Source organism: Myotis yumanensis, unplaced genomic scaffold, assembly GCF_028538775.1.
Source record: "Myotis yumanensis isolate MYYU_CA2020_CCGP unplaced genomic scaffold, mMyoYum1.0.hap1 SCAF_3, whole genome shotgun sequence".
In the NCBI taxonomy this organism is placed as follows: Eukaryota; Metazoa; Chordata; class Mammalia; order Chiroptera; family Vespertilionidae; genus Myotis; species Myotis yumanensis.
The window spans coordinates 173,223,933-173,237,433 of NW_027223754.1; the positions used below are offsets into that span (position 1 = coordinate 173,223,933).

Below are 13,501 nucleotides of genomic sequence, written 5' to 3' on the forward strand. Positions count from 1 at the left end.
GATAATATTCCCATGGACAGTCAGTCTCATTATTAATTACTCATGTAACTTTTATATTAATATAAATTGCCAGATCAGCAGTATAAATTTAGGTGCCTATTAAATCAGCCTTGAATTAAATTAGCATTTAAAAGAGTTATAAATTTTGTAATTTGCTGACAAAATTTTTCAGTTTCATGAAACAATTGAATTGAGTTGGTTGTTTTTTTTTTAAACCAACAAAGTAAAAGTTATTTAGGGCCATATACCAAAACAACTCAATTAAAAATTTTTTTTCAAATAGCAATTTTTATAATCTGAGACAGTTTTAGGGATTTTTTATATAACATGTATCATTAAAATTAAATGACAAATAAAAATTTTATCTATCTCTCATTAACACTTTGCTATCTAAGTCACAGAAAGAATATCAATTGGTTTTTCCAGATCATCTCCAACACAATAAATAATTGCATTTTGCTTTATTCTGCCTGAATGTGCTTTGAGTCATAGAATGGTCCCTGCCACACAATCTTACTACTACTGTGACAGCATATGAAAGTACTATGAATCCTTTGCTAGCTCCAGAGGTAAAAAGGTTCCTTTTTAGAGACCTTCTCTTGTATTCCAAAGTAATTAACCCACAGTCACATTTTCAGTTTTTGTCAGACACTCTTTGCCCACTCCACATTGCAGCTTGGTCTACTAAGTCATTGCCTCCTGCCTTTCTTTAATTGACCTTTACATTTGGTTTTGGATTTTTTTCTATGCAAATATATTTACCCAGATTTCCTTTGAATCTGTATTTTGTTCATCTTTAGCTCTGTTTTCCTCTACTTGGAAACTCAAGAAATTCTTCTAGATAAAATTTTAGAAATTGCCCTTTAAATGTTTATAACATTAACATATAGAAATGCAATACTAATCTAATTACAGACTCACACCCAGTAGAGACATGTGGTAGAGGCTTTTAGCAATAACACCTACTTATTTACTCTTAATCTTTGCACACACAAAAAATCTTACCTAAATGTCAGCATTGTTGAATTATTTCACAAATTATTGTTTAAGAAACATTCATTAGTGGCATGCCTTGCTTATTAGTACCAATTTCCTTATAAACACTTCTACAAGGAAATGGTTTTTGTGCTTTCCTTTTCACTGAGAAAGATGGTCTTGACAGGAGATGAGTCACATTTTACAGTACCTTGATAACAAGATGTTCTTTTAATAGAAAAACAGCTGGAGATTCCATCAAAATTGGACAACTGGCTGAATAAAAGCAAGACACCACTGGACTGAAGCAGAGATTTTATCTTGTGTTATTTTACATTCTCTCCTAGAAAAAAAGTCATATTTAATGCTTTTCTTTGGCCATCTAAATCATGCTTTGCCTGAAAAGATCGTGAATTGTGGGATTTGGACTGAAAATGATTTAAAGTTTTCATTGAGCTCACTCCCAATATTGGCATCCTCTAGCAGGGGTATTTTCTCTGGCCAAGCTTAGGAATTTTGATAATCAATTTGACTCAGAAACATTCATTTTATAATGAGAAAAAATGTATTTTTCTTCTATTTAAAATCTTCCATTTTATATTGAAGGAAAAAAAATACCAAAATAAAGAATTTTTATTTCCTTGAATGAATTTAAGCTTTTCACAAAATTTCTAACTTTCTGGAAATGAAATTTGTCATGTAAATGGGCTAAATAAGAAATTTGACTGAAAGGTTTTTAAGTTTCACTAATATTCAGAAATCTCTCATAATGAACCCTGACTTAATGAATAAATTTTAATGTATTTTATAATTCCAATCAATCTTACATTGACACCTTGCTATGTTGCGCGCTCTCGCTCTCTCTCTCTCTCTCTTTCTCTAAATTGATCTCAGAGAGGAAGGGAAAAGGAGAGAGAGATAGAAACATCAATGATGAGAGAGAATCACTGAATGGCTGCTGCCTGCAAGTCCCACATTAGGGATCAAGCTCACAACCCAGGCATGTGGCCTGCCCGGGAATTGAACCGTGACCTCCCTGTTCATAGGTCGACACTCAACCACTGAGCCATGCTGGCTGGGCAGCTATGTTGCTTTCTTGGTAACATTTTTACTGTTACTTGTTTTCGTTATCAGATGTATTATCTATTTTTCATGAATAATAAAATAGGACCTTTGATGTTAAATCAAGAAGCTTATATGAAGGTACATTTATTTAAAAGTCTATCTTGGGTATATTAACTCTATATTATTTCTCTGCATTGGTTTTAGGTCACTGAATTAGCAGGCTATACTACTCGAGTGTACAATATGTTTTGGGTATTTGATGAAGTTAAAAGAGGCATTTATAAGAGAACTGCTGTCGTGCAAGACTCTGAAAACCATGACAAGAACGGAGCTAATATAGAATTACCTTTCAGTGACACACTGGAAATCAAAGGTTTTAAACTCAGTTTTTTAATTGTTGACAGTATTATAGATGTCCCCCATTTTTTCACTTTTTGCCCCCTTCCACCTAGCTTCCACCCCCCCAGGCCTTCCCCAGACTACTGTTTGTGTCCATGGATTATGCATGTATGCATGTATGTTCTTTGGTTAATCTCTTCTCGTTCATCCCATCCCCCTATCCACTGAAATTTGTCTAAATGCTTTTAGTTTTTTTTTTATTTTTCTATATATAAGTGTTTATCAACAGAACCAAAGTTTTTTAGATGATATCCTTTAATTGTTACAAGGAACCAACATTTAATTATTTAAACAATTATTCCCAAAGTTAGTGTTGCAATTTGAGGAGTGGTGACTAACATTAGAATAAAAAATATTATGCTACTTTTATTTAGGACAAAATTTCTAGAATTAACTTTGGAAACTGCACATATGGCAGAATAAATTGTTTGCTTTTAAAATTAACAGAACTAGAGCTGATATCACATTGTTCTTCATTCTGTGTTTTAAAACTTAAGTTTGGTTGTCCTATTTTTTAAAATTGGTTATTCTGTATCTTAATTCCTTGTTGCAGGACTGTGTTTATTCAGAAGAAAGGTTAATTTAGAGAAATAGTGGTTATAAAGACTATGGCTATGTTACATCAGATAGAGTTTGCCTTTGCTCTCATGATTTTGACATCAGATTATTGCAAAATAAAATTTCTGATAGAGATTTTCTAAATAGATGTGTCAAAATATCCCAGTATGCATTAAACTTTGCTTTAAACATAACATATATATTTCCATTTATTTCTATGATTTATAACTGTGAAGTATCTATTTAGATACTTAATTAGCAATAACATGCGATGACTTTTCTAACTTAAAATGTTCCTTAACTCACAGGAAAAGTTATTGATGTGGATCATGGAATTATTTGTGAAAATGTTCCCATAATTACACCAACGGGAGAAGTGGTGGCTTCCAGTCTAAACTTCAAAGTAAGATGATATTCAAGAATCTTCTGATTGTTGCCATCACACTAATACAAAACAACTCAGAATTCATATACCTTATGTTAAATACTTGGAGGAGCATATGGACAGGAGGGGAAATCAAGAAAGGTATGCACAGTGGCTCAATTACAGAAGCAGTTACTTCCTCAGAAAGCAGAGAAAAAGAGAAATTTGATTTCTACTGCTTTATTGTCAGGTTATATATCAAAATTGTAGTACACTGAGAGCCTTTGCTAGGTAACTTTTGAGAGCAATAGGAAATTTCCTCAAAAATTATTATCTGGAAATAAATTTTAATTTTTTTTTCTTATAGGAATTACTCAAAAACTACAAGCCTGAATTATAATAAATTTACTAAAATATGAGGTTAAAGGTCATTAGCAGGTTTACTTCTGTTATTACAGATTCTCTAAATTTAATTGTGCTTTAAATAATCACATCTTCTGTTAGAAAAACATCAGATTTGTGGATTGGAATTTAGTTTCTAATAACTCTGTTGAGAATAAGAGTTATTATTTAACATTTTACATCTTGATGATGTAAAAACAGTCAATAAACCTAAGGCCTTTATTTAAAGCACTGTAAAATTCAGATATTTTGGAATTTAAGTACAAAATAATTTGCTCATAAGCATTAATGACTGTAATGAAGGCGTAAGAGCTTTAGTTCAAACAAAGAGACGATTGGACTTGAAAACAGAATTAAAAACATGACAATACATGTGCTAAATGCTTTTAGTATGGACTTTGTAGTCAAGTTTTAATTATTAAAGATGGTATTTACCAATGAATAAGGGAGCAGGAAAAGGATAAGTACTGAACAAGGAAAATTCTGTGTTAATAAATATAAGAGAAATTGTGTTTTAACTACAATTGATGAGGCTTCACTTTTCCATTTATAGACCTATAGAGTTCTTTAATTATTTGGATCTGAGCATGATACCAATTAGGTGCCAAAGGTGCACCATAATCTTAAATAAATTTGAAATAAAACATTTGAAGAGGCATACATAGAATATTTAATTACTTATTAGTAGTTCAGCAATTTATAATTTATAACTTTTTGTATAGAGATTTTCTTTCTCTTTTTTTGGTCAGGTTCGGTTTATTTTTTTTTCTTTATTATTATTATTTTTTATTAAATTGGGGTGACAATGGTCAACATGAACAGATAGGTTTCAGGTGTGGGTTTCTATGTTACAAGATTTATATATTGCAGCGTGTGCCCACCATGCAAAGTCAGATCTTCTGCTGTCACCTTATTTTAGGATCCTCTTCTCCTCTAACCCCCTTCCCTCTGACAACCACCACACTGCTGTCTGTGTTCACAAGTTTCAGTTTTATATCCCACATATGAGTGAAATCATATCGTTCTTAGCTTTTTCTGACTGACTTATTTTACTTAGCATAATATTCTCAAGGCTCATGCATGTTGTTGCAAATGGCACTATTTCATCCTTTCTTATGTGTGAGTAGTATTCCATTGTATATATGTACTACATCTTCTTTATCCAGTCCTCTATCATAGAACACTTTGGTTGTTTAAGTTCATAATATCAATTTTTATTGTTACACTTATTAAATAGAGTAAAAGTCTTAAATTCTGCCACCTACTAATTATATAATTGTGGACATCACCCTCTTTCTTTTCTTTAATATACTTTTATTGATTTCAGAGAGGAAGGGAGAGGGAGAGAGAGATAGAAATATCAATGATGAGAGAGTATCATTGATCAACTGCCTCCTGCACGCCCCCTACTGGGGATCGAACCCACAATCCGGGCATGTGCCCTTGACAGGAATCGAACCTGGGACCCCTCAGTGTACAGGTTGATGCTCTATCCACTGAGCCAAACCAGCTAGGGCCATCACCCTCTTTCTGTAAAAACTTCAGAGCTCAGTTTATTTTTATATGAAATAAATTTTTAAATAATATAATAAAAGTGTTACATATTTTAAAGTGCTACAAAGATGTTATTATAGTACACTTTTATAATAATTGTTTATTTTTTACTCAGACAGGAAGTTTTATTTGAAGTCTCAGGTCCCTAAAATATAATAGAAAGTTGTTTCCTTTGCATGGATTGACAAACAGGTTTTTAAAGGAAAAGGTTCTCTTTTGTTGGCCTTTCAGAATTTGAAAAACAACAACAAACATTTGGAGAATAAAATTTAATAAATGTGGGAATTCTTTTTTAATATAATTTTTATTGATTTCAGAGAGGAAGGGAGAGGGAGAGAGAGAAAGAAACAGCAATGGTGAGAGGGGATCATTGATTGGCTGCCTCCTACACACCCCATACAGGGGATTGAGCCCACAACCCATGACTTCCTGGTCTGTAGTTCAAAGCTCAACATGTAGTCAGCCAAGCAAGGAATTCTTTATACTTCACAATCTCTGTGTGCTAAATATCAGAAAACATGCTAAAAATATAAATGTAGTAAAATCTCCTATTATGACTCAAAATGCGTTACATTTCTAAGAATTCCTAACAGAGACTGACCCTATTAAAATATTTTGTGAGCCCTAACTGGTTTGGCCCAGTGGATAGAGCATCAGCCTGCGGACTCAAGGGTCCCAGGTTCGATTCTGGTCAAGGGCATGTACCTTGGTTGCGGGCACATTCCCAGTAGGGGGTGTGCAGGAGGCAGCTGATCGATGTTTCTCTCTCATCGATGTTTCTAACTCTCTATCCCTCTCCCTTCCTCTCTGTAAAAAGTCAATAATATATAGTGAATGTGCCTTTTGCCATGACAGATACTTTTAAAAACATCATTTGTGAAGTATTTATGCTTCTACAACATTTAACTTCCTTAGTCCTCTTTCTAGTCAAAGAGCACAGCAAATCACAAATTAATTCTTTCTGGGTTTTCCCCAGGATTTTTCTTTGAACTTTATTGTATCAAAATAGCATTTTAGTTTGGTTACAATTAAAGAGGAAAAAATATCTATATTTTTTTAGAAAAAAAAATCTGTACATTTTGTAGACTCAAGCTTGCTTCTATCTTATATCCTTGTGATGGTATCTTTGCTGCTTAGAATGCTCTTCCCCCTGATCTGACTAGTTGCTTCTCATCACCCAGGCTCAGCCAAAATGTTACCTCCTCAAAGAGGACTTTTCTGACCACCTAGTCAAAAGAAGCCCCCACACCAGACTCATGACGCCACCATCTTTCCATAATAAACTTTCTTATTTTGCTGTCATCCTAGCATTTATCACTACTTAATTTTTGTTTATGTTCTTATTATTGTCTTTCCCATTGGAATGTAAGTTCTATGAGAACAAGGACTTTGTCTTGGCCAACACTGTAACCACTATGCCTAGAAGAATGTCAGGCACATGGTAGATATTCAAACAATGTTTGGCAAGGAAATGTCTAATTATTTAGACAGAATATGAATCTGAACCATTTTTGCTTTACATATACTTATTATATACATTCCTAGTTCCTTTATCTAACCTCCATCCCAACCCTTCTTTTTTCTTTCCCTTCCCCCCTTCCTCCCTCTCCCCACTACCTTCTTTCAACAAAAAGATTTCAGCTTATGGTATACACAGCAAATGAATCAAGGATAGACATTGAACTGGTTGGTCCCTTATACTGACATAATGCAAATAATATGCTCTTTCATTTTTGAGTTTTCAATATGATGTATTCTACATCATTGATACTTAGATATTTGTATCCATACTATACAAAGATATAGCTACGCATATATTGTACTTTCTTTCTCTCATACTTTCATACTATATTCATTTTTAAATCACTAATTAAAAAATAGTTGTTCTTAGAAGTAGATGACATTTTTAAATGGTGTTTCTTTTCCTTGTTCTTCACAATACCCTTTGAATACCACATAAAGATAACTTCCCAATCCTGAGTAGAAAGGTAACTCATGATATTTAAATGTTTAAATTTAAATGGTAAATAAGATGAGAGATTCTAAAGAGAAATGTCCAATCAATAATGGATAAATAACTTTTGTTTTATTGTTATACCTATATAACTGTGTGTATATATATGTGTACATGCACACACATATGTAAAATATATATACATATATATATATATATATATATGTGTGTGTGTGTGTGTGTGTGTGTGTTTTAATGCATCCCTAGACATGACTAAATTACAACCCTCTTATTTTCTTCTGTCTTGGTTTAGTAAACATATTTTATTTATCTTTGAATAAAGCAGAACTGAAATAAATTTATCTCTCTGATTATGAGCTTTTGTGATTTCTGTAACATTTCAGACTGCTGAAGTACAAAATTAAACAACCCAGCTGGCTCTTAGAATAACTTGTTTTATAGCTAATAACTCCAACTGACAAATACAATGAAGTTGTATTTTCATTCAATATAAAGTTAAATAAATATTAATGTAAATAAAATGAAATTGAATATATTTTAATTTAAATTTTAACAGTGTCTTATTTTCCATGTGATTATGTTTCTACATATGTGTATAGTATCTGATTACAAGGTCCCAATTAAAATTTTGGAAAGCCGAATGCTCATTTCAAGAAGATTCATTGTCTTTGAGATTGGATTAATTTATAATACTTTTAGCTTCAGGGCATAGTCAAAGCCAACTTTGAGGCTGTTGATTCTGATTTATTTTTCTTTGATTCCTTGCCCATCCTAGGTTATCATGTGTTTGAAAGGTTTTTTTTAAATAAATCACTTTTAAATGCTGCCAAAGAAATTATTTTGCAGTTTGTAATTTTATTTCTTACTTTAGGTACAAGAAGGAATGCATCTTTTGATTACTGGTCCCAATGGTTGTGGGAAGAGTTCTCTCTTCAGAATTTTAAGTGGGCTCTGGCCTGTGTATAAGGGAGTCCTCTATAAACCACCTCCCCAGCATATGTTCTATATTCCACAAAGGTAGGTAAAATTTTTTATATTACAAGAATCAATTTTCTTTACTTTTTAATTCTCTTCATTCCTTAGGCTCTTCAGTTTGTAATATTTAAGCATGTTTCACTAGAGAAACTATTAAGGAAATAAAAATTCAGTTCTAAAAGGGACCATGCCACTTTCAGGACAATATCACTTCTGTTCACTTTAACATTTGACTGGATATAATGAACATTCAAAGGCTATAGATGTTAATGTCAAGGAATAACAGGCTAGTCCAAAGAATAATTAGATCTCCTTAGATGTCAGATTATCTCTTCTCACAGAAAAAATTGCACTTGGATAGTATACTAATCCTTTCATCAAGCTGCTTACATTCCTATGTTCTAAAATTGTTCCATTATGTTTAAAGAGCCTCTATAAAATAGTTTTTGTTACATTTATGCTATATGATTAATTAATGATTTGAAAATATGCAAAGTAAGCATAGAAATATTAAAAAGGAACATTATTCTGAAGTTTTTAGTCATCTTCATAAAAAAATTTAAAAATATCTAAACACAAAGTTATACTTGCAAATTTGCATCATTCATTGGGAATAAGAGCAAATGAAATCTGAAGAAGAGATATACCTTATACTCATCTGACCCAGTAATTTTTCCATCTATCCTCACCCTAGGTTAGGTAGATAACACAGAGTACTCTTATTATATTAAGAGGACTATTGTGTGGAAGCCAATAGAGCACCTAGTGTATAGTACCAGAGAAAATATAAATGTTACATGATGTGGTGCTATCACATGTCTCCTTTGCCCCTTTTTCTTTGTCAGAAAGTGTTTGTACCATCCTGCCCATGGGTCTAAATTTTAGACCATATGTTATAGTTAGGCAGATGAGGTTTTGTGGAACTTTTCTTTAAAGTAAGATCTATGGTAGTAGCAGGAAGCTACCTGACATGTAAGAGGATGAAGAAATGCATTGACAGTAAGAAAATATTAGGTATAAGCAATATCATGGATACTCATGTTTAACAGAAAATAGATGACCATCTTGTGATACCAGAATCATTTTCTCTTTTTGTCTGTACCTTAAAGCCTTTGGGAAACCTTCTGAAACAGAAAGCTAAATTATATCCCCAAAGTTTAAATTTCAGACATTATTGTGTTAAGTAGACTGATTCTAATTTTTTATTTGAGGAAAATATTGTTATACCATAGAGTTCTACTTTCTTAATAAAATTATGTACATAAATCTTATGTTTTTAGCTATTTTAAATTTCATATGTAAATTGAAGGATACAGTTCTCAAATATAGCTGTGACCTAAGCAATATAAGACAGTCCAAAGACATAGGAAAGTACATAATCCAGGGAATCATCCTTCAGAACTGAAGAAGAAATAAGGACTTTCCCAGACAAAAGCTGAGGGAATTTGTTCACTAGACCTGCCTTACAAGAAACGCTACAAGTTCTTCAAACTGAAATGAAAGGATGCCAATCAGTAACATAAAAATATACAACATACTGATAAAGGTAAACATATAGTCAAATTCAGAATACTGTAATATGGTGGTGTGTTACTCACTTAACTATTAGTATAAAGGTTAAAGAACAAAAGTATTAACAATAACTATAACTAGTATAATTTGTTAATGAATACTTTATATAAAAAGAAGTACTTGCCACTTTAAAAACATAAAAGGGGGAGAGTAAAATGGTAGAGGTGTTTGTATGCAATAACAATTAAGTTATTATTGTAAAACAGACTGTTATAAGATGTTTTATATAAGCCTCATGGGAATCATAAATCAAAAGCATGTAGTAGATTCACAATAGATCAAGAGAAGGGAATCAGCACATACCACTACAGAAAATCACCAATTCACAAAACAAGGCTGTGAAGAGGAAGAAAGGAACAAGAGAAGTACAAAATAGCCAGAAAACAATAAATGGGATGAATAATTCCTTAACTCTAATAATTACTCTAAATGTAAATAGACTGAATTCTCTAACAAAATCCAACTATATACTACCTACAAGAGGTTCACTTCAGCCTAAAGGACAAACATAGACTGAAAGTGAAGGGATCCAAAGATATTCTATGCAAATAGAAACCAAAGGAGAGCAAGGAGAGCTATTCTTAGACAAAATAGACTTTAAGCCAAAAATGGTAACAAGAGACAAAGAAAGTCATTATATAATGATAATGTGATCAATTCATCCAGAATATATAACAATTGTAATATGTACGGACCCAGTATCAAAACACCTTAATATATTAAGCAAATACTAACAGACCTGAAGAAAGATCATTGGGGACTTCAGCACCCCACTTTCAACATTGGATACATCATCCCAACGGAAAATTAACAAGGAAACATTAAACTTGAACCACACTTTAAACAGAATAGACCTAACAGACATATACAGATATTTCCTCCAACAGCAGCACAATACACATTCTTCACAAGAAAAAGCATTTGACAGAATAAAACATGGTTTCATGATAAAAAAAAAAAAAATCTCAAAAAAGTGGGTATAGAAGGAACATACCTGGACATAATAAAAGTCATATGCCACAAACCCACAGCTAATATAATACTCAACAGTGCAAAGTTGAAAGCTAGGAACAAAACAAGGATGCCTACTCTCACAGTCTTGTTCAACATAGCACTGGAAGTCCTAACTGGAGTGATCAGGCAAGATAAAGAAATAAAAGACATCCAAATCAGAAGGGAAGAAGTAAAATAATCTTCATTTGCAGATGATATGATCTTACATATAAAAAATTTTAACGTCTCCACCAAAAACATTTAGAACAAATTTAGTAAGTTCTAGGATACAAAATAAACATACAGAGATCAATCATGTTTCTATGCACTAGCAACAAACTATCTGAAAAGGAAAGAAAATAAAGAAAACAGTCCCATTTATATTAGCATCAAAAAACAATAAAGTTCATCATCATAAATTTAACTAAGGAGGCGAAAGGTTTATACATTGAAAACTATAAGACTTTAATGAAAGAAACTAACAAATGGAAAGATACCCCATTTTCATGGATTGTAAGAATATTGTTAAAATATCAATATTACCCAAAGCCATTTATAGATTCTGTGCAATTCTAATGTCCTTGTTGACAGAAATACAAAACACAAAACTAAAATTTTTGTGAAACTACAAAAGACCTGAATAGTAAAAGCAATCATAAGAAAGAAGAACAAATCCAGAAACATCACACTTCCTGATTTCAAACTATACTATAAGCTTATAGTCATCAAAACAGTATAATACTGTAATAAAAAATAGACATAAACCAGCGGTTCTCAACCTGTGGGTCAAGACCCCTTTGGGGGTCGAACGACCCTTTCACAGGGGTCGCCTAAGACCATCCTGAATATCAGATATTTACATTATGATTCATAACAGTAGCAACATTACAGTTAGGAAGTAGCAACAAAAATAATTTTATGGTTGGGTCACAACATGAGGAACCGTATTTAAAGGGCCAGAAGGTTGAGAACTACTGACTTAGACTAATGGAACAGAATTGAGGGCTCAGAAATAAACACCTGTCAGTTAATATTTGACAAGGGAGCCAAGTCTACTTAATTAAGAAAAGATAGTCTCTTTAATAAATGATGCTGGGAAAACAGACAACCACATACAGAAAAATGAAATTGTTCCCCTATCTTATACCACTATCAAGAATGAACTCAAATTGATTAACGACTTGAATGTGAGACCTGAAACCATAAAACTCTTAGAAGAAAACATAGGAAATAAACTCCTTGGCATTGGTCTGGGCAATTATTTTTTGCATGTGAAACCAAAAGCAAAGCAACACAAGCAAAAATCAGTAAGTGGGACTACATCAAACTGAAAAGCTTCTGCACAGCTAAAGAGGCAATAAAAATAAAAATAAAAGAAACAGCAACCCACAGAATGGGAGAAAATATTTGCAAATCTTATGTCTGATAGTGGTTTAATATCCAAAAAAATAAAGAAGTCATGTAACTCACATTTATATATATAATGGAATATTATTCAGCCATGAGAAAGAAGGAAATCCTGCCATTTGTGACAACATGATTGAAATTTGAGGACATTGTGCTAGGCAGAATAAGTCAGACAAAGGCAGATGCTGTGTGATAGACTTATATGTGTGATCTAAAAACATCAAACTTGTAGAAACAGAGAAATGAAACGTTAATACTAGGGTCTGGAGAGTGGGGGTAGAGGGAGATGTTGATCAAGAGTTAGAAGATATATAAGTTCCAGAAATATAGTGCACAGCATTATGATTACAGTTAACAATGACATATTATATATGTGGAAGTTATTAAGAAAGTATATCCTCAGTGTTCTTACCACAAAAAAAGAAATGGTGAGGTGACAGAGGTGTCAGGTAACACTAGGTGGTAACCATTTTGCTATATATGTGTATCCAATCAACATGTTGTACGTCTTAAACTTATATAATGTTATATGTCAATTTGATCTTAGTGAAATCGGAAAAATAAAGAAAAAATACCACTGAACTGTACACTTAAAATGGTTACGATGCAAATTTTATGTTATATGTATTTTACTACAATTGTTTAAGGGGGGGGGGGTTGTAAGAAAGTGCATAAATCCAGTCTTTGTCCTCAGAGAAACCTGTTATTTTGCAACAGACATAAATCACTGGGAAATTTTTTCTTAGTTATGAAATTTACTCTTGCCTAAGCAAAAGGTCAACTACAACTTAGTTAAGGAGAAAAATGAAAAGTATTTTTGAAGACTAACAATTTTTCTTAAAAATTACTGTTAAAGGTCATTTTCTCTTGATTACATAGCTTTGGAAGCATGACAATGTGTGTTTATGTTTAGAATCTTATATCTTGCAGAAAAGCATAGAATTTATTTAAATGTACATGTAAGCTAAGTGTCTAAATGTAGCATTTATTTTTATATTCCAAAAGCTGCTGAGTTTTTTAAGTAAATTTGAAAATAATCTTTTAAGTTTTTATTATTTAAAAGGAAGCTGCTATAACTTATTTCAAAATATTTGTCAGTATCTAATCTTAAACATTTCAACTTAGGATATTCTCACTAATGAATATTATCTGATATTTTATTGCATTAATTGATAGCAGTGAAATATTGCTTAAATACTAGGTTGGCAAAAAAAAATCCTATAAATTGAACATAGAATTGAGTCTATATACCTACATAATAA

The 13,501-nt window shown here is 32.1% G+C and overlaps 1 protein-coding gene across 3 annotated transcripts in view; it reads left to right on the top strand.

Annotated features, from left to right (window-relative positions):
* The window catches only part of ABCD2 (ATP binding cassette subfamily D member 2), a 52,348-nt gene that overhangs the window by 10,827 nt on the left and 28,020 nt on the right, over positions 1-13,501 (top strand). For all 3 annotated transcript variants that reach the window (XM_070410429.1, XM_070410430.1, XM_070410431.1), the window contains 3 exons: positions 2,245-2,413; positions 3,306-3,400; positions 8,164-8,309. In XM_070410429.1, coding sequence (XP_070266530.1) covers positions 2,245-2,413; positions 3,306-3,400; positions 8,164-8,309 — 410 coding nt within the window. The remainder of the gene's footprint in view (positions 1-2,244; positions 2,414-3,305; positions 3,401-8,163; positions 8,310-13,501) is intronic.